This window comes from Synchiropus splendidus, chromosome 9 (genome assembly GCF_027744825.2).
Source record: "Synchiropus splendidus isolate RoL2022-P1 chromosome 9, RoL_Sspl_1.0, whole genome shotgun sequence".
NCBI lineage: Eukaryota > Metazoa > Chordata > Actinopteri > Syngnathiformes > Callionymidae > Synchiropus > Synchiropus splendidus.
In genome coordinates, this window is record NC_071342.1 from 14,079,913 (window position 1) to 14,103,916 (window position 24,004).

Genomic DNA, 24,004 nt, shown 5'->3' on the forward strand with positions numbered 1-24,004 from the left:
ACCTGAGTAAAAATAGAGGCGCAGCTAGCATAAAGCCAGTCGTTCCACATGATAGCGATTTTTGCTGCCTTGCTACTTTTACTGCCTTGCACAGCCAGTGGTCTTTTTTTGTAGGCCACTGCTGCGTAATTAGCTGCAGTGAGTTAGCATCCTCGCTGTTCCCGAGTGAGTGTTTCAACATAAAAATGTGTTGCCATGCTGTTGCACGTAATTACTCAAAAAATGTCGGGATAAATGTTCACAGGAGAATTGACTGTTTACCACAGTTCCCATTGTAACCAACACGGAGGATATTAAACTGCAGTTGAAACTACTTGTGACTGCGTGGAGGGCGATTACACGCGGCAGGATGCGCACCAAAGCGGTGTTCCTCAACCTTTTTTAAGTCACGTTCATTCTTCATTGTAAAAATCCTGATGCACGCAGAGCGCAATTTTGCTTCATTGAAAGTCCCATAGAAAATCCCTTTTAATTTGTGAAAAATTACAGGCTACTTTGGTATATTCGCAGAAACAAATAGCAGCAAATATATTTATTTAAATCTATAATACGGCAAAAATATATCATGAGTTATTTTAAATAACTGTTTTGATTTCATCGCAATGTATTTTGCATAACTTTATTCTAGTTTGGGGAATTTCCAGACAAATCTTTGCCTTAGCTTTATCACAACAATGATTCTTTACACATTTTGGAGCACATTTATTAGGTTCTACATTTAGTTTTTAGCCAACTTTTAAACCACAAAGTGATAGTCTACCAGTGTTGAAGTTTTGAAGTGAGTTAGCTGTTAGCTCCATAAGCTCTGCAGACAGTCTTTGGCGTCGCAGGACCAACAAGGAACGCTCCATCATTCTGTCGTGAAGGTGTGTGGTTGACAGTCTCTCACGTGTTTCAGTATTTTATTAGTAAATAGAGTGATGGAAAAAAACACAAATTGGAGAGGAAAACATTTAGAAATGTAATATACAAATTGAAATAAAAAGAAAGGGTTTTTCCTTCTATTTTTTCTTTGATGTGCACATAACAAAGACACACAAATAGTGTTAAATCAACATGTATTTTATTCATATACACAACATCCAGCTGCAGACAGGTACCACACACATTTAAGACTTGATGACTGAAGGCCTTTGTAAAAAAAAATCTGTTTCATTAAATAAAACATCTCATAAGTGTAGGACAAATGGAAGCAGCACTTGCATATTTGAATGATGAAAATGTTTCATTAAAAAGGCTTCGATTAGCGTCAGCAGCAGATACACAATGGAAGACAAGTGTATGACAAAATTTGTTTTTTCTGGAGCTTTTGATTTCAAAAAGACAGCGTCTGTCAAATCACTCCAATATCATGAAGTTCCTTTTGCGATGAAAAAGACTTTCTTCCCAACTCACTGAAGCCAAACACGCACAAACGTTCCAAAAGCTGCTCTCTCTTTTGAAGAACATTTTTCAGCCGTTAAATATCCAATAGCTGAGATGGAACATTTAAAACTGTTCAGTACAGAGATTCCTCTTTCACGCAGCCAACTTGGCATGATCATCTCGAAGGCAGTGCAGATCGAGTCACAAGCAAAGATCAGAACGGTAAAATTAACGACTCTATTAAAGTGCTAGGCAATGACGCTTATGTTAGATTTAATATTCAGTCAGGATCCAAGTTCATCGCCATGTTATTTGAACGAATTTAACACCACGTATAGAATAGAAAGTCCCTCATCACCCGTTGTTTTTTTTTTTTTGACTAGACTATGGTGACACCGATTCCTCCATCATCACTGCGTCATGCAGGCCGACTGCCGCTCCGATTCCGTGTCGATCAATTTCTTTTCCACCTCCACCTGAAAAAAGGGACGAAAATGGAAGAATGATTTATGGTTTCATACATCAAATTGCTGTTGCGAATTGAGATGTTACTGTTGTAAATCTGAGAGCCAGCTGTGAAGCTTCTTATAGACTGGTGTATTTTTATGTCCAAAACTAGAGCACTCAGTGAGTGCAGACCTCCACCCAGCCACAGGGTCAGCCACCTGACAAAAACTCCTAATATCCCACCCACTTATTAAGATGCATATAAACAGGAAGGTATTATAGATTTTTTCCCTCTTTATTCTTCTATTTTCCATTTTCCCTACTCATTCAAACACAATAACCAAGCACAAAACAAGCATTTGACCAAATGTTTTGTGGTTATGATGGTTTTCTTCATTAGCTATTATAGATACATCATCTGTTGACATATTTCAGCCATTATTGGATATCAAATGTGTCCTCTTGTGGAATGCTGCAGATTTCTATAAAGTTTTTAATGGGAGAATGAAACCCAGACACATTATTATAATATTCAATATGATAACCCAGACACTCTATTATAGTCACTTAAAACCAATGTAGAGGTTGAGCTGACGGGTCATATAACAAACATTTATTCAAACTGTAGGAGTTGTGCTGCTACTTCAGAAAAAGAAAAAGTTCTTTTGTTGACCCAGAACAAGAAAAAGTACATCTAACGGAGCAAACTTCAGTGAAATAAAAAAAAAATCTTCACCAACATCTGTCTGCCTGACAAGCAGAGCAGCCGAGCATCTGTCAATCATCCGGGTAAAATTGGAAAAGACTTACATAAGACATATATGCCAATGCAAAGGGAGCAAAAGTGTGGGCAAAATATGTAGGCGGCACTCAAAAATACTATGAAAGTTCTTAGGAACAACAAGGACCACTATTGTCTGCCTCAGCAACTAAGCTGCCACAGTTCTGTCAAACGTCAGCGAAAGTATTACCTGACAATGGTATCGTGTCCAACTGGTCACATGTTTCTGCGGCTGGATGTCATTCACCGTTCCAAGTGACTTGACTCTGGTTTGCGAAATCACCGCCCCCATGATTTCACACTCCATGGTGACAAAAGGGTACCAGTCGTTGGGGATTTCCTGATCTGATCCCAGCTCCAGCTTGCAGGAAAAGGAATGTGGATGATCCACCGCTGCCAGAGACAGAACAATTCCATCACACACAGGCTCACGCAGCGACAAGCACAGCTCAGAGTGAGTTACCTGTGTTCTTAGCAGGTAGCCTGTCAATCCTCCAGACCACGGCTGAATATACATTCTCGTACTTGACGGTGCCGATGGAGACCTGCATGACAGGCTGCGAGTCTGCAGCGCTGACGGAGCCCAGGCAAGCGTTCCTGTTCATGCGAGCCTTGAGGGATCTCTGTCGCAGCAAAGCCACGGTTGGAGTCGTCACTTTGACCCAGTCACCGGGGACTGGCACTTGAATCACAACATTCTCACAGAGTGGGTACGAGTTAGAGACCCCGGGAGCGGAGAGGAAAGCCGCTGACATGTTCAAGAAGGCCTGCAGCTCCACATAGGCACCTTGGACTGTAACCACAGCTTTAATGGTGAAAGGAATGTCCGTGCAACCCAGAAACATAGTCTTGTACCGCAGCAGTTCTACTCGACATGAATCCGGGGGATAGAACTTGATCAGCCGAGATCTCTGGTACTCCATCTCGTTGACGCATTTGTGCAAATGGTGGTCAGTGATCTCCATCCAGAGTTCGCTGTCCTCTGATCCATAATTGGAATTCGATCGCAGCAGCCCCAGTTCATTTAGCGCGAGGAAGCATTCCCCCAGTCCGTTCAGGAAGGCCAAACAGTGAATTTGAGTGAAGGCGGTTCGCTCCATGACCTCCCCGAATTTATCCAGTTGAACCCACATGTGGTCCGTGATCTGCAGCGACAGCTCCTGCTCCTCATGGTGTCGCCTCGATTGGTGCGGAACGCTCAGTTTAAAGATTTCTTCCTCTACGGAAGCCACTAGGTCTTCCATGTCGCTGTGCACCGTGGAGCCAAACTTCAGCAGCTGCTCCACCTCTGCTTCATGGTTGACCTCCAGCTTTGGGTGGTAGCGCTTCTTCTCCGTGTAGGAGAACTGCTCGACCTTGACAGTGAGGACTTTGCGAGGCTCGCTGTAGCTCTCCACTTTGAGTTCAGAGAGTCTGCACTGAGGGAAGAGCTGGAACTCTTTAAAAGGCTTCTCCAGGCCTTTCTCATAGAACATCTGCAGCACCCCTCCCGGCCGCAGGCGGAGGTAGATCGGACCCCACTGTCGCGACGACATGCGGTTCTTTTTCTCCGGTATCCTGAGCAACACGGGCCAGCCGTCTCTCTTTTGGCTGCGGAACAACCCTTGAGGTACATAAGGAGAAGAGGTGTCATTCAGGACTTCACTTTTGCAACTCAGCCTCCGGTCCATTGGCTTTTCAGGGCCCGTCTCCACTTGAAGTCCGTCTAGTTTGTTGCACACATAAGAAAAGTTGTTCTGGAACTGATCGCGTGGAGGTTCACTTCCATCTTTGGTCCGGATGAAGAAGCGCGGAATGCTTTTGTCCGATTCCGAATCAGATGAGGAGCTGTCGTCATCGTCGTTGTGTTGAGAAGTATCCCAAAATGGGTTTACGTGTCCTGAGTTACCCTGGAATGAAGGAAAGGGTTTTGGTCCATCTACGGTTTGATTTAAGGCTTCGTGTGCTGAAGAGGAGCTGGATGTGCTGGAGAAGCTCTGGAACAAGTCAGTCTTTTCCCAAGTGGTGGAGTGAAATGGGGATGTGCTGTCTTTCGCAGGAGTGGAGAAGGGTGTAGAAGAACTCCCACTGATGCTCAAACGGCTTTGAGAAGAGTCAGGGGAACTGTGGAAGCTCCAGGAGGTGTCTCTGATCGGCGGAGGTGCTAGTTTCAGGCCATTGGGGCGTGGGACTGATGATTTGATACACCCTGGTGACTGTAGGGTTTTCTGAGGTGAGGGTAGCGGTGTGCTGTCATCTTCAAATGTGACCCAGTTTGAGTGATTGGTGGAACACATGGCTGAGGGGAACTGGCGAGGGGATCAAAACAACAGTTCCTTTGTTGCGTTAAATGTGCCCCAATTCAGAGGCCGTCCCTGCATACAAACAAAAAGGCAGAGTCACACAACATGGAATTTACAAGAAAAAAGATTAGGAGGGATATAGTGGCACCTTGTGGTGAGGTTGCGTCATAGCCAACTCACACACCACGGGAACTATGCAACCATTCAATGAACGATAGTGAAAATTTTTGGTTCTGGGAAACATGCACAGGCACAAGCTCACATGCTAAAATGAGAGGCCACATAAGTGAGTACTGAGTCAGATCATTGAAAAAAAAAGTCACAAAGCACATGTATATTGTTATGTCTTCATAGTTTCTGTGACAAGCGGTAACGGTAAAAAGCACTTTAACTATGACTTAAAGATAAAAAAAAAACTCTAAGGTCTAGCATTATGCTTCCACCAGCTTGGAAACTTCATTTAACTAAACTCATAAAGGATAAAAAGTCAGGAAGCAGTCTGCAGTTTAAAGAGCAGCAGGATGTAAAAAACGCAGATTCATCTTTGAGGCGAGAAAAAGTAGCTGCAGGCCTCAATGCCTTTAATTCAAAGTGAAGTACTCATAAAAGCTGAATGTGCTTCAGAGGAAGTCAAGAAATAAAAAAAAAAGGAATTTGTTTATTGAAGGAATGCTGAGCGCATCAACAACATTTCTAAAACTAAAATCGAGTTAATAGATAAGAAATTAATAGCAGTAGTAAGGCTCATAAATGCATGGAGATTTTGGCTGATCATCGACACCACTGCTTGGCAATATGAACTCTTGCTTTCTGATTCCAAACAGGAAGTATAGAGCTTTTTTTGGAGCGCAAGCAAACACACCAACATCAAACTAGAGCCAGTCAATCCTTACGCTAATAAGTCCCCTCAACTTTTACCTCATATGAGGCTTTTATCAGGTACGTTCTCCTGGATATAAATAAATTGGGAAGCGGTTTCGACAGAGTTGGCTGCTGTCACGTCTTCAGACGAACTCTGGATTACGCTGATGAGAGAGTGTTTACAAGAGTAAACAGGCATCCTCTGCAGCTCCTCCCTCCTTTCCATCTCATGGAATCCATCAACTTCAGTGCAGAGAGATTAGCGCTCATGAGGATGAGCCAGTGACGGACTCCTCCGCCCAATTCCTATCTGGGTGCCAGCGCAAAAAAAAGAAAAAGAAAAAGGCGGCTGGATCTATGGGGGACAAAAGAATACATTCCACCCCACTCTCATGGGACTGGCGGCTGTGCACACAGGAAATACCAGGACGTTCAGTGCAGTCACGAAGAGCTACAGCAATTATTATTCTAATAAAATGAATATCACTGGCTATCATGTGCACGTGGTTCCCATGCAGTCATCACAATGGATGTCTGTGGCCAACAACGCTGCCATGAACTTGTTGCTAGTACTTTCATTAGTCAGGATTTCATGAACAAACAAATTGCATGGTTTTAAAACAGGCATTAGCAGAATGTTTTGTTGAAGTAAAATGTGGTACAGGTGATCCAAAATTCCGTCGCTTTTTGAGTCTTCCGGACACTTGAGAGTAGCACTGAGAAACGTCTTATGCCAACTGTGGAGATAGTTTGGCGAAAATGTTGCTATTGACACCCACTTAACAAAAACCATAAGTCGTTCATTCATCCAACATTCTGACACTTATATAAGGCTTTAAAAGAATGAACGTTTTCTGTTGGATAAATGACTCTTTTGCGGAAGGTAGTTCCTATGGAGCAATATGTCAGCTTTACTTTGATGAGGACCGTTTCTGTTTCGTTTCATCTGTCACTGAAATGGTTAAATTATGACTCTATGCTATGGCTACACTAGGACTGCTGACTTGTGTCATCTGACTTGTGACAAAGTTTCGTAGCAAAGGATCCCATTCCCAATGACGTACCGCAGCGATTAGTGCAGCGCAATATGATTAAGGTGGCCGCCTCGACTACGTCCCTTGGACAGAAAAATCGGAAGAAAAAAGTAGCAAAACTGCAGCAGACAACAATGTCAGGGTTTCCCGTAGCAGTGCATCGTTACGGTGGCCACCTCAACAAAAACTGATCTCCGCTTTGACTCCTATATGCTGAAAAAAAAAAAAAAAAAAGCAACAAATACGTGGATCTAATTGGGATGGGCGCTAACTTATGGAACACCGCAAAAACAATCCACGCAAGTGTTGCATCTCACGATAAATTCGATAAACACATGGTACACTGGCAGCATTTATATACTAATATTTCTTCAATAGCATCCAGGAAATGTGTCCAGATGGGTTGACAAAGTAAACTGAGACATGAGATACATTGGAGACAGCAGACAGACGGCTCAACATAACCCCTAAATAAAGCTGGCTAAGCAGTTGAGAGATGTGAAACATTGAATTTCACACTACATGTACTTAACTATTATATTTAAACATAAGTAAGTGATGATTTTTGAGACAAACTCCATGAATAAGTTTCAGCATATAAGAGTTTCGGGTGACTGTAGTTGGTCCACAAATGTAACAGAATGAAAATGTATAAATGGTGATAACTATCGTGATCAGTGAAATGACAAAATCATATTTTTCGTCGTCCATATCGCCCATCCCTAAGTGGCAATATTAACACAACATTTGGGCAACTCTTTGCCCGATGCATAGCCGCAAATACCTCAGAGAACCCAGGCACGCTCTCTCGCACTGAATTTAACCTCAAAATAAAAGTGACAGAACAGACCCTCCCGTCGTCATCGTCACACTCCGACACTGCGAACAGCCCTCTCACAGATTTTCAGCGGGAAACCCTGAATATGGAAATTCAACACTTGTTAATTAAGACGACACCTCGTCTCGACATCTCTCACGAGAGCTTTTCAAGTCGATCTCAGCAGCAGTGAGGGAAGCGAGTGCGACCCCACACGGCACCACTCTCAGCCCCTAACTTCAAGAGTAATAGTGAGCGCCGCGCTTCCAGCTGTATGAATAAAATTAGAACTCTTCCATTAGAAAAGCGTGCGTGTGGCAAATTAGGCATTCAAAACAATTGAATTCACTAATTACACTCGGACGACGTGTGACTAGAATCATTTGGGGACAATTAAACTTTAATCTTCACTCTGCTGCAGGGGTCTGCTAGCAGCTGCTGTGTGACCACGCGCAGCACTTCATCCAGCACTCCAGTCGCTCCCTGCAGCTTGAAGAATATGAAATTAATAATGCATTTCATTTTCAGTTTTTGTTGTCTTGGGACAAGTTAAAATGAACAAGTTAAAAAAAAAAGAAGTTGCAAAACACTTGAGAGGCCAGATGTTTTGTTTCCACTCCTAATATGACGGATCACATCCAAGCAATATATGTGGCTGAAATACAATTACTATGAAAAGTTTGAGGTTAGAACTCATTCTAGCACAAGGAGAAAAATAAATATAATGGTCTCTGAATATTAAAAAAATAACGTACCTCTGAGCTGAAGACGTTCCTCTACATGCCATAAATAATTTATTTTTGACATATGAGCATGATAAATTTGACAAAGAACAATAATTATACATGCAATATTTCTGAAGGCATGAACAAGTGTAGTATTTAAGTGATTGGAAAAACAGCATTGTGTAGCCGCCTTTTAGACAAACAGTTACAGGAAACTAAAAACATGTGACATTCACAATCAAGAAACAGAAGTTCCTGTCGGGATGCACAGACATTTATGGACAAATATGAAAGTTATCAACAAAAAGCAATCCTCAAAAAGAGGAAATGAGTGTTTAAAGTCCACTTCAACAAGCGCAGAAATAAGCCATTCAGAGGCTGACAGGGTCACTGACCCATTTACAGACTGCTAATCAATCTGGACAAATGAGACACACAAAACAAAGCATTATATGGGAGCAACGTTGAGCTGTGTGAGCATGTCGACATCAGTGCAGTCGTGCTAAAATGGAACTTGAAATATCATGAATTATATCAATAAAAGTATTAAAACAATGTTTTTTTCTCTGGTGAGGACTATTTGATCAATGATGGACTTAAACTTTACCACTTCACCACGGAAAATGCTCAAAACAGCAAGAAAATTCTTGAGAAACTCAGGGGAGCCCAAACCACAACAATTTTGCTTGATGTGAGGAAAACGAAAACTAGATGGCTGTAAATGAATAGAGAAGCAAATGAATTGCTGGTCAGTCCAATGAAAGCTCACCAAAAAAAGCACACATTTGTAGAATCAACTGTACATGTGTTGTATATAATATATAATTTATAATATTTTAAGGTTGTTTTTTTGCCCCACACCAGTAATAACCACTTATAGTAATGGAAAAAAAAAAATTGTTTGTTTTTTACTTGGCCACTCATTGTACAGCACCTCCCTCCCCTCCGGATAACAAGTGGGGATTTCTGAGCAAAAACTTGCAAAAAAAAAGTCATACCTAGATGCCTGAGCTGAGCCAGTCGAGACTGTAGAAAAATAAATAGCGAGATAATGCATCATTTGAATCAAAATAGAATATCTGGGATGTGCTCAAACATGGTTGAAAGAAAACTTCCTATTTCCTATTCCACTTTACTGTTCTGTAAACTGACAAACACATCAACATATTGTGATGTGTCAAGTCCAAAGCATACAGCTTTATGATGGGGTGTTTGTCATGACAGCTTTATTTACGCATTGCTATTTTGGTTACTCAGCTATTAGTCAGCATCCCGTCTGGGCGGGTAAAAAAAAAGTCTTGACACTGCAAACAAACGCAACAAACAATTGCACGACATGGCTTTTATTTACAGTAGTTAAGTATTAACCATAGACAAAATAGGGAATCAAAGTTTGCTGAGCGTACGGTCTGAATTTTAGTGACAATACAAGCGTTTAAATAGCAAGGTTTCTATCAACAGACCCCAAAAGTGTCGAGAAATCTCCAAACAAAAGGTCAGGCGGGTCGATTTAAACCACTTTTGCGGAGTGTCTGGTACTATTTGACGCGGAGGAGTGAAACAAGCCGGCACAACAAACGGTGCACTCGCTCGACCGTCGGAGGAAAACAAGTGAAACACGCTGTCACTCCGGGCTGTAGCTCGGCCACGTCCCGGGACAGAGGCCCCTAGTTCGGGTGCTCAAACGACAAACGTGTTCTGGAGTCAGTGAAGAACTTTTATCGTGATTTTTGTCTTCGTTTGCGCGCTACGAATCACAACACTCGTGAAGAGAAGTTCACGAACAATTTTTCCCTTTCTGTTTTTTCCCCAGTACGACGTAGCGTCGCGACAAGCACACTGTTTAAAAATTGAAACTTACCGTTTGTAAAAGTTCCAAAGAAATTCAGGCCATGACGTCTGAGTGACGGAGGTTGGTGTCGGCCGCTTCCTCGCAAAATGGCAGAGTGAGAATCCCGAGTTTCACCGCAAGTGCTTCCTCTCCGACTGTCCTCCAACGGGGCCCTGCAGGAATGAACGGCGCGGTGTTGCGTTCACGGCTGTAGGAAATACTGCCGCCTTCTAAACGGCGTTCAGAAATCAAGTAATAATAAGTACATATTATAACGCATGTCTTCTCCTAAGTAATATTAATGTTAAAATCATAATGTGAGATACAGAGGTAGTTTTTTAAGGGGCTGTTTAGCGCATATTGTAAATTATTAAAGATAAACAATCATCTTGTTTTGAGGAAATATTGTGGGCACAAGTGTATGTTTTAATTGTAAAGAAACAAAAATCACTTTGAATCAATACTTGGTTGATGCTGTTTAAAAACATCTTAAAAGATTCATAATCTATTTAATATGTTGTGTACCATTATAATTGACTTCCTAAGTAGAACATTTAAGATGAGAAACCTTTTTTCTCACTTGTTCCTCTGCATTTCACAGGCAGACGCAGACAAGCTAAATGAAGTCATAACAAAATGTTTTTCTTGGGAAAACAAAGCGGTGACCTCAACTGGAAATCTGGCTTTGAATGCAGCGTAATCTTGGGGTGTGAAGGCTGATTCTGTCAGCAGATGGTTTCAGCGTTCGTTCTGCTTGATCCATCGTGCAGTGCTGAGCTACCATGCATTTTGATGTGCCGTGAAATGGTTGCTTATTTTCTTCAGCTATTTGAGGCGAATTGGAAAATAGCGTTAATCTAAAACATTTGCAGCGTTTGAGTGAATGCGGTTTGATGGGCTGCCAGGCTGCGCTGCTTCAGGTCGAGTCACAACAAGGGCGACTAATTTTGGCTCCCACTAGGTTTCAACCGAGCTGCCATGAGTAATGGCTCAGGTGGGCTGGTGTTGTGTTCCAGCAGGATTTTTTTGAATCACTTCCCGGTAAAATAATGAAAGAAATCAGCCAGGGGAGGAGCCAATGATAATCAGTCTGGTCAACCATCTTGTTCCCACATTTCCAACTCCAGTACAGATCATAGAATACACCAAAATGTTAGACTCACATTGACTTTTATACGTGTACTATTGTAACTCACAGACAGCAGTGTCACGAACGTTTAGCTTTTGTGATTAAAAAGGACAAATGAAACATTACATAGATGAATCATTTCGTTTTTCAAGCTCCAACACGTCCAGCTTCCTCCCAAGTAAATCAGTGCCTCAGGGCAGAAGTCCATTGTGAAACCCATACAGACCGGAAACACTTTCAGGACGAGGAATGGATTCAAGTGTCTTTGCTAGTTGAGGATTATAAAGCCCTTCTCTGCTATGATTCCGACGTGCATGTGTTCGAAGGGAAGTCATTTAAAATCTCATAGTGTAAACAACATTTACATGTTAATAGTTTGGTGCCACAGTCTCACAGTATGACAACACTCGGCAGAGACACACAGCCGTGTGGACTCCAGGCATCTTTCAAATAAGCAGGGAAAGTATTTCTTCACACACACGTTAAGAAGAAAAGCACACACACTGATAAACAGCGTTTGGTCTCCACTTCAATATCATTATCTCAAAGACTTGTTTGCTCTGTGTCTGTCAGGGGAAGATGGTTCTCTCCCATCCTGTTTGAGCCACAAGGTCAGGCAGCAGCTTCCGGGGAAGTTTAACACAGAACTGGAGCAGTGACATCAGAAATGGCAAGAAGAGGTCCTTGGTCGAACAGGGTGCAGTGCTTGAGCGGCTTGTTTGTTTTTGACATCCTGCAGCTCTGGCTCTGTTTTCTAATCTGGTGAGACCGGTACCAGATACTGGAGAGCTCCGCTGCCTGGATCCTGATGTGGAGCGCATTTTTGTGGGGGGTTTACCGACCTTTGTTCTTTTTGGCATTTCCCTGAAGAAAGATAAACAGCTTAGTTGAACAGAAAAAAAAAAAAAATTAAGCATCAACAAACCCGATAACCAGTTCTGATTCCTTCTCATTTTGATGCTCCCAACTCAGTCACAGAGGGCAAACACTTTTTCTGGAACTATCCGCGTTTAACTAGAAATCTAATTTCAAAACATCTGATAATACAGTACTATAAAACAGACATACCACAACTGTTGCAAAGCATTGTGGGTCTTGCATTATGAGTGTCTATTATTAACAGACAATGATGTCTGCTGGGTCACATCTTATCATGACATTAAGGGCTGGATATGGCCCTCAGGCATCAATTTCTACAAGCCTTGTCTATTTGGAGACAGTTTTGACTCACTTAAATGATGGTTTTTATTCATATTTTAGCGTATATTGGACACAGATCAAGGTATTATGAACACAAACTTGAGTAAAGGAAACAATGGTTGAATGACTTCTATAAATCAAGTGGCATGAAACATCAATTCTTTCTTGTCATTTTTAAAATACATTGCTGTTCGGGTGGAGATTGTACTGAAACGACCCCTTCCTGGATTTTATGGATAACATGTCAAGGATGCGTTTGTCATCTGTCAGTCACCTAAGGTCCTCACTTGTGGTATCTTTTTTTACAACTGTGCTAACAATTAGGACCACATCACAACAAAGTCATGTAGATTTTATAGCTCAAAAAATATATTTCTTCTGCTTCTTCATTGTTTAGATGTGAAAGTTTATCAAAACTCAACATGGATTTTCTGTTGCGCTGCCTTGGGGGAGCCGAAAATGAACCCATAAAAACATTAAACTGGTGTTGAGCACAGAGAAAAGATTCCTTGTGTTGCATTCAAGTGCCATTAGACACAGTGTCTCCAATTCTGCTTGAAAACGTGCTGAGGCAGGACTTGTGTCTGACCTTCAGGAGCTGATCACAGCGTCGACCTGGCAAACATGTTGTGACCTGCAACTTTTCAACGGGAGCTGGCGTTGGCGCACACAAGCAGGGACATGCACGTTTGAAAGCATACCTCCGCGCAAGGATCCATAATGGCTTAGTCAGATGGTGGCAGCAGGTGCGTTTTACATCAGCTCGTGCTACAACTGCCTCTGACCTGGTCCAATTTGTCCAAATCTTAACAATGTCACGGTCCAGACAGTCGATTCAAAACTTTATTTTAGACTGAAACCAGCTCTTTGTAAAACTTTCTATGCACTCATAAGTAATGCATCAAAGTAGTGGCTGGTCTTGGTAACCTTTTGGCAAAATAATGTAATTCAACCGCCCACCATTAATTATTTCAAACTCGCTCCAACTGGCTGCAGGGTATTTTCAAAACATGCTGTAGCTGAACGACTGCCCAGGAAAAGTGTCCCCGAACACACATAAAATAATATGAAAAGACAACCTGGACAGACATTGGCATACCTTACTGTTCAGCTTCAGCGTGTCGATTTCTTCTCTCTGTTTACTCAGCGTTTCGTTCATGCTGCACAGGTGGTCACTCATCATGCTAAGCTGGTCCTCGTAGCTCCGTTTAGTTGTTGTCAGTTCGTCCTGAGCAAAAGGGAAGCAGCGGGAGGTAAATCATTAAAGGCAATAAGAATGAAAGATCTACTACTCTTCTTCATTTCCTGTCGGCTTCTTCCTTCAGGGGTCGCCACAGTGGATCATCTTCCTCCATCTCACCCTGTCCTCTGTTTCCTCTTCTCTCATACCTACAAACCTCATGTCCTCCTTCACCACCTCCATCAATCTCCTCTTTGGCCTTCCTCTCCACCTTCTGCCTGGCAGTTCCAACCTCAACATCTTCCTACCAATGTACTGGCTCTCTCTCCTCTGTACATGTCCAAACCATCTCCATCTAGCCTCTCTGACTTTGTCTCCTAAATGAAAGATCTACTACTACTACTACTACTACAACTACTACTAGTACTAATTCACTTATTTTCAATGTGCATTTGAAGAAACTTATTTCTAATATTTTGTGGCAGTTTGCGTTATTTCCTTTTAAAACTAGCATACTATGTTTAATACATCGTTTTAAATCAGATTTTTATCTGCAAAACACTTAACTTATAATCAACTGGTCCAGTGGATGCCATTTAATAGTACACATCAATATATAGAATTTATGCATAGCTTTTATAACGTGATAAAGGTCGGCTGTATTCCTCAGTTCCAATATTGTATCGGCTTCCTTATGAGAATTACAGAGAAAATAGGGCACTATCAAGTGAAAGGCTGTCTTCCCTGAGATGAGGAATTACTCATCCTCACTGCCACAATGGGTCTGTTATAAATGTTTGTCCTGAAGACAACGGGAGCAGCAGGGTGGAGGCAGCAGTTGCTGAAAAAGGCTTTTGTGTCTCATAATGGTTTCTACCGTGGAGAGAAAGACCACAAGAGCAAAATGAAATTCTATCCTGGAGAATTAGAAGTGCTGGTGGAAGAGGTAAACAAGCAATTTGTCGAGCCACAGTCACAGAGTGGAGTCAGCTCCTACTGAACTGCCAGGGAGAGATACCAAGCTGGAAAACTGACTTCAAAGTTGCCTTTACATTTTGAAAAATCATCAACTTTTTCCACATCAGTACGTACAAATTATTGTTACAACTTCTATTGCTCCATTTCACTTTCAAAGAAAATTCGAACTGGTCACAAAATGTTATCAAATTTTACTTTTCTTCCTCATTTTCAAAACACCTTATTTGATAATATTTAAGGTCCATTCTGCCTACATAACTCTAATATAATAACAAGGGTTTGTATGAAACAGGATTTAGAATCACATCTAAAAATACAATTTAATAACCCAGGAGATTAACTGCATCCTGGCCTCTCAGATTATAAAATCATGACATAACAGAAGCTACAGAAACTGCAAGCCATTTATGTTGCTTGACTTGTTTTGAACTGATGAAGTTCAGAAGTTGATTTGAGAATGACTTACCTGCAAGCGGGTAATGTTGAGATTGGCCAGTTTTATTTCCTCCATGAGACTCTCTCTGGCTTTTTCAGCAATGCCCAGCCTCTTGGCCAAAGCACGGCACTATATTTAAAATAAATAAATACATTTTTAAAAAAGCAGCTCCACACTAATTACATATGCTCCAAACATATGTAAAGAAGCCACCATACACTGGAAAAAAAGAAACAGGTTGTCACCTCAGAGTGGAAGTGCACGGCTTTGCTGTCAGAAATCTGCAGCTGAGTGGTGAGCTCGCCTACTCGCGCCATGTAATGCGTCTTTATCAGCTGCTCCCTGGACTCCTCGTCACCCACCTGCCGGAACAGTCAAAACATCCAGTTACTTTCCTTAAATGTTTCACAACTTCACATCAAATCAAAGTGATACTTTTGAACAAACAACTCACATTTTCACTTGTTGGTAGAGTGCACAACATCCCGACCTGCAACACAGAACACAAAGATTTCATTATTGAAAAAAAAACTCAGACTCAATAACAGAACCATAAACAAACCAATGGAATATTTAAAAAGCAGCATGTGCACCATAAGAACTAGCTAACTTTAGTTAAAAAAAAAAATCAGTCTCTCTAATTAAAGCATTACGTGAGTGACACTTGGTGACCGTACCAGGCTGGTGCACATCACAGTCTCCTTCCCAGCAACGTTCTGCTCTGCCTCTGCTATTTCCACATTCTGGGGGAGTGTGCTGGCTGTTGCAACCGTTTGTGGGTTTGGACTTCCACCGAGGGCTGCGGCAAGCTGTGCTTCCAGGTCTGCAATGCGTTGGCTCTCTTTTTCCAGGCGCACCTTCCCCAGCTGAGCTTCCAGGAGCCAGTGCTCCTTTTCCTGCTCCAGACGGGAAATCTTCTCCAGGCTCTGCTGCACCTGCAGGGGGACAGCAGAGAGAACGAATTGAAGACGTTTGGCCACAAAACTCATACAGAACATGCACTGCCTCACCGGCCAAACATCTCAGCAAGTCACACCCAGTCCCCACAGAAGATGAATAAGACTGAACGCTAGGCTTTTTCACAATTCAAATCATTACGACCTGTTTTCTGAGAACTGTACCAAAGACCCTAATAATTTTGATGTTAACTGACAGGAAATGATGGGCACAATAATGTAAATAAATAAACATTTTTATGACTTACTGAAATTCATATCGTTACATTGCGTAAGATGAACAAGCCTCCTGTCGCAGACCTTCAAAGATTTGGAGACGCAGTTTACAGAACAAATAAATTCCAGACGCTTAAGTGACACCACAATCCCCAAATCCGTGCCGATTGTGAAGGCAGTTATCTACATCAATGGGGCAGGAACTTTCAGGCATGTTCAAAAATGTACTGCATGTCAGGAGACTCTTCAGTTGAACTTCCAAACAGTAGTTTCTGAACTGACTAACTTATCGATCACACTGCGGGAAGGTTATCACTCAAATAGGCTCCTATGAAGGAAAACAAAAAGTAGAAATCACCTGCTGTGTGAGACCTTCTCTGCTCTCTGTGGAGCTCGTAAGAATGCGGCGATTCGCTAAAGCTTCTTGGTATGGGACCGACGGAGGCCTTGGCTGAACCAGAAAAAGAAAAGAAGATTAGCCCAAAAGTAAGTAGGAATGTCCAAAACTGTATCTACTGTTCCTAAAGGGACTAGGGAAGCATTGCACAGTGGAAAAATTGGATACTTGCCTTTGTGATTGCACGAATATAAGCAGCTGCCCTCTTCTTGTTAGACAGCATAGTTGCAGCATGCACGGGGTTGAGTGCTACAGCGCCCCCTTTTGGACTGTAACCTGACGTGGTAAAGAAGTCCAAGTTGTTGCTGAAGAATGTGGCGATCTGCAAAGAAGAATAAGATATCCTTTAAAAGCAGCTCAATCTACTTAGTTAACATCCAACAACAACGTATATAAAAGACAATTTTCCAAAATAAATAATTGTAGCCCCATTGTGTGTTGTAGATCACCTCACAAGACTGTATTGGCAAAAGCAATCACTATTTATTTACTGCATGGGAGACAGCTGCACAGTCCGAAAAATATCAGTTTCGAACATTTGACTGCTGCCAACCTGAGTCCTCCTGTTATTGGCAAACTTCAGTTTCATCAAAATTCATTTGTGGGGACAGGAAGGTTACAGAGCTTGGCACTTGTGCGACGCCCTCTGTTGGTGCTACCTTGCCAGTGCAGCTGTTCAGCGAGCTCAGAGATCCCAGGAGACACTCTGTGGTGGTAGAGAGTTTCTGTGTGACCGTAGGGAGCTCTTGTTCCAAGCTGGCCTTTTGATTGTAGTGCTTTGACATCTCTAGATGACAAGAAACATTTTTTTTTTATTTTAACATGATGAGCGACCAACAGAATGTGCTGACTAGAAGATGTGACCCACCTTTAATGGCGTCGTGAAGACTGTGCAGGCAACCATCCAGTTGGGTAAAGACAGTGGAGATGCTGCTTTGAGGCACAGCATCATGTCTGACACCTGAGAGAAAAAAATAAACTCTGTAATATATAATTTGCGTTGTCATCATCACTTAAACTTACTGGGTAAGGCTAGAAGGCTCATGTAGTTCTGCAATTTGTCAAACATGGCTGTTACTCTCCTCATGTCATTTTTGATCTCCTGGTTTTTCGCTGCCAGAGCAGCTGTACACAGAGGAGTCCTGCACTCTTCATCCAGGCTGAAGGGCAGAAAAATGGACCTTAATTTCATTAGACTTTATAAAACATGTAGTACAAAACACCACTACTTTCATTGTGCATTCAATATGGGGGGTAAAAAACGCATTAATAGCACCATGAAGATACCAGATTTGAGCAGGACACAATAAAGAGACGGTGGAGAAATACTGAAATAAATAAAACCACCTGCACACAGTTAAAAAATCTTAAACAATTTAGCTAAATTGGACTATCCCAACAAGCGTATAAGCATCGAGGAGGTTGCTATGGTTACCTTAAAAATAAACCTTTACAATGATTATTCTTACCTTTTTAGCTGGTATGGAAGGATCTTTTGAAGGAAATGGGTGTACAAAGAGAAATGCTCCGTAAATTTCTTCAGCTCCACCACAGTCTCCTTTCAATCCAAAACACATTAGTTAGCAGCTCAAATAAGAATAGAAAAAAAGCGCTCACCAATGCTGTGACTGTTTCTTCTGTGATGCTTTGGTATAGCTGCATAAAGCTGTCCTCCAGGGGGCGCACATAGGCAGCATTTTCGTGCAGATACTGAGCGAACTGAGAGACGGATGGATTTTGTACTTAAAACCACTGTCATGTTTACAGAAGACCGTGATTGGACCAAACTGGTTCGCACCTTTTGGTTAAGAGGAGAGATGGGCTCAATGGAGGAGTCGAGGGGGTAGATGTGAACTCTCTGCTCGGTGTATGAGTGGAAGTTGAGCAGGGCAGCCACCAAGTCCTGAATGAAACCCAGCGCCTGACCTGCCACATCCCGTGCTTTGAGCTGTATTGAGTGGGTGACAAGAAAACATTTTGCAAAATCTCATAACTGCTGAACTAAAAAGCAGATTTACGATGCAGACACACAGGCCTACATAACAGAAAGGATCGTTTGGGGAGGGGAAAAAAGACTTTAAACAGACTCTGAGGACACTTTAAGAAGAGGAAATTACACAAGCACACCAACGCTGTGACACATTGATTTGTTCTCTTTTCACCCACCTGATGCCGTCGATTGTGTGGTGGCACATTCAGGCTGTTATAATCACTAAATTCTGGAGGAAGCGAGAAAGAAAAGAAAAGGCTTCAGTCACAAATGAAGTCAAGGAAAATTCTGGCCATGTGGGTGTAGGAAAGAGTTTCAGACAAAAAAGTGATCAACAACAACGATGGAAGATTTAGGTCACACAAACTAATCACACATACGAAGTTTTAAATAAGGAGGGTACACTGCTGTGAGGTGTGTTTTCCTTTAATCGTATCAGCAACAGGAAAACAAACGTCCACAAATAGTTCCAGGCCGTGTAATAGCTTTAGCATTTGATCTGTCTGCATGACAGAGAGCCAAATACTCACTGGTGTCATTGAAAGGCACTTTCTCCTGGATCACACTGCTGCTCTGTTTCAACTGTCTATTGAGCTCGGCCTGGCACCGCCTCAACTGCTGCTGGCTATGGAAAGAAAAAAATAAAAACAACCAATTGACCCGGTAATTAAGTGTGGACTCATTTTCAAGGCAGGTCAGAGAAACAAAAAAGGAGCGTACCATTCCTCTGTTCGAATTCTGCAGTCTTTCACTTCTCGCTCCAGACACTGTGCTTTTACCTTCAGGAGAAGAATCAACATGAAGATATAGCAGAAACCATAATTATTGAAGCACGATATTGGTACGTGGCTGTGACTCACCTCCAATCGTGCCTTATCACTCTGTAACTTATCAATTGTTTGGGTAAACTTGTTGGTGATTCCATCCACGACCGACTGATGCTGCTCCGTGTTTTTCTCCAGCTCCTCCAGTCGAGCTTTCATCTCAGCTTCCTGTCTCCGGTGCAGTTCATCTGCTTCATAAAACTAGACCAGACAGGAAGTCAAACAAACACCTGGTAAAATCACATTTGGATGTATACTGTACGTTTATACGACTACATTGCATTTTACTGCAAATATTTAACGGGTATGGGAAGACAAGAATGGCGTCAAAATGTAATAAAACTATTCAGGTAAGCAGATATTTGACAGTGGCATTGGGGCTTGCTGCATTTCAGTGCTGATAACCAAACACAAAATGAATAATAAAAAACACATTTGGACTCTGTGTCCTTTATTTCACTGTATCGCTCCAGTATAAGACATGACATTATTGATTCCTCCTTGAGTTGTCTCAAAGTGGCTTAATTATGTTCCATACTTTTTAGGAAATGGCAACCCAAAATATAAGTGCAGCTGTTCCAGGTTAAAAAAACAATTAAATGCAGTCTATGCAATTACGCCAGTCAAGAATACGGTGGCTGCGTTACAATGATAAAGATAATCATGCTCCTGAATACCCATTGTCATCTCTTTGGATCCCAACACATAAAAGCTCTTATTTTCCTCCAAAACAATAACAATGTCGGTGTCTAAGCGAGAATATATGAAATGCCTATTCTGGGCTTGTCTTTTTCCAGTCATACATCATTTTGGTATAGATCCTGACATCTGGTTATTAATTCATCACCTCAACTATAAACAATGATTGCAGCTTAGAGAATTTAATTTAAAAAAAAATTTGCAACAAACTTACTTGAATATGAAGTCGCTCATTTTCTTCTATTTTCTTCTGTAAATCTTCATCAAAAACACTCTGGGTTTGCCTGACATGCTGAGACGGAGAGTCCACTTTACTCTGCAAAAAGAATAGAAAACCAAACATCGAACAGCGATCGTTGTTCTGGCATTTAAGAATCCATGAAACCACATATTTCTACTTACACTTGTTTAACCAGGCGACAATTCAATTGTATAATTTATTTCAGAAGATTACAGGATGTTATTCTCTTCAAAATTGTGTTCCATCCTCATAATTACCTTGCCCTTTTTGCCTTTGGCTTCACTAACAGCCAGCTCCTCCTGAAGCAGTTCCACCCTTTTGGCCAGCTGCTGGTTTCTGAAGCTGAGACTGTCCATCTCCTGCTCCTGTTTTCTCAGGCTCTGTTCCCTCTGCTTGAGTTGGTCCTGTTTAATAAGTGAAACGCATTCAGTGCACAATAGAACCTACATTATCAACACCTACATTTTAATGCCAACAGCTGGGTTTATTATCACAACTGTCAACTACAATTCACTCTAAACTGATGAAAATTATATGACGCTCGAAAACAACAAACATGATCGGTAATTGTGAAATACTTTACTTTTAGGGAAGTGGAGTTGGCCTGTTCATCTACGACAGCCTTCTTCAACACTTGGTTCTGGGCACGGAGCTGCAAAAAAGATTAATCAATTTAAGCAAAATAATATTATAAAATATATTTTAAAAAAACACAGCCTTGGACAAATGAGCCCTCCTCTTTTGAGCACATTTTTTTTCTAAGATGTGTTCCAGCACACATTGTAACCATGACCACAGTGTGTGTGTGTGTGTGTGTGTGTGTGTGCAGCAGCTGCAAAGTCAGCACTTGCTTGACTAACTGCCATGAAACAGGAAACACTCCCTTGTCAGATGACACTTCGGATTCTTACTCAAACCTAGTAATAATACTTCAATAACATTCAATATGCATTTAAAGCGGAAATCAGTATCAGAATAGAATTTATTGCCATGGGGGTTCCACCAACTAGGAAAGCGCTTCAAAATAAAGTGCTGTCAATAAATAACAGTAAAATAAAATAACAAAGGTTGATCACACAAGTGAGAGCATTTTGGACCACCTAATGCATTTTTAACAAGCACTGTTATCTCACTAATAGAACTGAGGGTGGGACACCAGTAACACAAAGAAAGTTCTCAAGTTTCTTTAATGTTGTATGGACTGCCACGTATACTGTACGTTTATACGACTATATCGCGTTTTACTGCAAATATTTAACGGGTATGGGAAGACAACAATGACGTCAAAATGTAATAAAACTATTCAAGTAAACCGATATTTGACAGTGGATGTATTTCAATGCTGATAACCAAACACAAAACGAATAATTTAAAAAAAATCAAAAATTACCTTCGAGTACTCCTGAGCCAGTTTGCTATATTTAGTCTGAAGATCTGTCACGTTTGCCATCGTCGTTGTTGTAGTTGTTAAAGGGTTCCTGTGTTGAGATTAAAACAAACTTGCCTGTCAGCTGATCCACGCGCTGTTTGACAAGGTACGCAGCTACCAGGCTAACCAACTATTGTCATCAGCAGCTATACAACTGTTACCTAACACACATCGCTTAAGATGCTCTAAACCGTCGTTATAGTCGATTCCGACATGACAGCGACGAGTAAGATCAGCACCGTGGGCGCTCACTCAAGCTAGCAAGCTAAATGCTAACTGGCTTAAAAGCAAAACAAATGTCGACGAAACGGTGGCACATAAAGATGTGTCAGTGCTCTGACAGACGGTATCAAACCACCGAGACCGCGGAAATCCCCGCGTGGAGCGTGAAGCTGCGAATGGAAAGAACACGCAGCCCTACGAAACCATTCATCTTGTGGCTCTGATTCTTTCCGATCAGCTTCTTGCAGACAGACATGAGCAGCCGAGGTCAGAGTTCAATGGGACTGTGGCGCTGTTGGAGGTGCGCCATCTAGCGCCCGGGGATCTTACTACACCAACACGGAAGTCCGCTGAATATGTTTAAGAGAAGTGAGTCTGAACAAACCAGCCAACATATTGTGAGGACATGTTCAATCTAACCACGCGTGTGGCGTGATGGCTAAAACCACAACAAAGAAATGCTTTTTCCGAAAGAGCGCCGGAAGAAGTGACTTATAAAGTTACAAAAATGTATTCGGATATTCCAGAAAACAATTGTTTTAAATTTAAAATGTCAATAAATGTCAATAAAATCAATAAAGGCAATATTGTGTGATTTTACTGTGTGCTTAAAATGCTCGTTGATCTATGGCATTAAACAGAAATCATTGCAATGATAATGATAGTTTGTTAAATGTAAATGATGTATTTTTATTAGTTAATTATTTTCAGTAGCTAATAAATACCAAGTAAAGCAGGAAATGAATACCTTTTTTTGCATTGTTTCTCCTTTTTTTCTTAAACCAGCTATACATCTTAAGCACAATTCTATAACCAAATTTATATTTTGTAGTTTTATCATAATAGTCCAGGCAGCCATGTTTATAATCTAGTTCGCCGTCAGTCACATTCACATTTAATGTCGGCGATAAATTATAAAAGCGGCACATGTATATCGGAGGTTGCACTAAACAGGGTCAGAAATCAGTGCTTGCATGCTGCAGGATGACCTGGTTTGGGCCTCTGGTGGATGATGTGTTGCAAATGCATCCATGACTGCTCAAATCCCCCATGATTAATTTCACCTAATCCATGATAATCTCACAATATTACAGTTGTTTTAAAAAAGAAAAATAACTCAGTCGCTCCCAAATATATGTCTATAAAACATTTACAGAGCTGTCAGTGGGCTTGTGATGCACAGGTGTAACTGTCCTGCATCACTATTCCTCATCTTAAATGTATACAGGCTCAACAGAAACTCTCTCACACGCACACCGCTGCCAGTGGCTCCAGCATTGTCTGGTTGCCAGGCAACTGTCGGCGTGGCGTGGTTGCTATGGCCATGTGGGAGGGGGGGAGGTGATGCTGCTCTGATTTCCAGCTGAATTGAGGCAGTCAGTAGAGAGAAAGCCCCCCTCTCCCAGGCAGCACACAGGACTCTATTGAACAATAGAGCTGCGCCAACCGGGCCCGAGGCGAGTCAGACGAGCCCTTGTTCAGGGTCACACCATGTTCATCCCACAGTCCTCCATGACTAATTAACTTACAGTGACGAGTGGCGTTAGAACATCTGATCATACAGCCGTCGCTGGCACTGTTCTACAACATGTGTGCATCAGGGTGAAGTGCGTTTCTGACTGCGGGTCATGCTGGCACTTCAAACTGGATGCAGGAATGAAAGACGGCCGTTTCTCCCGAGATGCTGGATGACCCAGATGTCAGTGGGTCTGAACACGCTGAGATTCATCTGGATTCTGTGCATTTGAAGAGTAGATGCAACAAACTTAGGTTGTTTATTTTAAGCAAGTCTTAAAGCCTTCATGGCAGGTAAAGGATGAAAGCGCCAGTTCATCCAAGTAAATACACAGACGACAAACCTTAATCTCCGGGGGTGAAACTCCATTAAAAAAACAAATCTGATGAATCAGAGGTTTCATAATTAATTTATCATGATTAATCACGTTAGCTAAATCTGCTCACTC

General features: G+C 41.8%; 2 protein-coding genes across 3 annotated transcripts; both read right to left on the reverse strand.

The window, feature by feature from the left end:
- Positions 1-1,046: 1,046 nt before the first annotated feature.
- Positions 1,047-10,317, reverse strand: LOC128765245 (stonin-1). The gene is made up of 4 exons (XM_053875821.1): positions 10,174-10,317; positions 3,057-4,947; positions 2,784-2,986; positions 1,047-1,841 (listed from the first exon to the last, which is right to left on the reverse strand). Exons 2-4 carry the CDS (start codon positions 4,867-4,869, stop codon positions 1,776-1,778), a joined length of 2,082 nt encoding a protein of 693 aa, XP_053731796.1. The 5' UTR covers positions 4,870-4,947; positions 10,174-10,317; the 3' UTR covers positions 1,047-1,775.
- An 895-nt stretch (positions 10,318-11,212) lies between these two features.
- On the reverse strand, positions 11,213-22,315 carry ppp1r21 (protein phosphatase 1, regulatory subunit 21). Of its 2 annotated transcripts, none has more exons than XM_053875832.1 (22): positions 21,780-22,315; positions 20,973-21,041; positions 20,647-20,793; positions 20,363-20,464; positions 19,486-19,650; positions 19,346-19,404; positions 19,156-19,250; positions 18,802-18,854; positions 18,434-18,583; positions 18,253-18,354; positions 18,105-18,193; positions 17,659-17,795; positions 17,504-17,596; positions 17,295-17,422; positions 16,808-16,957; positions 16,597-16,689; positions 15,744-16,001; positions 15,521-15,556; positions 15,312-15,428; positions 15,097-15,195; positions 13,572-13,700; positions 11,213-12,136 (listed from the first exon to the last, which is right to left on the reverse strand). In XM_053875832.1, exons 1-22 carry the CDS (start codon positions 21,837-21,839, stop codon positions 12,107-12,109), a joined length of 2,361 nt encoding a protein of 786 aa, XP_053731807.1. In that variant the 5' UTR covers positions 21,840-22,315; the 3' UTR covers positions 11,213-12,106. The 2 variants fall into 2 exon arrangements, 1 of the variants encoding a protein (XP_053731807.1); XR_008415838.1 differs by having other exon boundaries at positions 12,108-12,136; positions 13,572-14,525.
- Between the last annotated feature and the right edge of the window lie 1,689 nt (positions 22,316-24,004).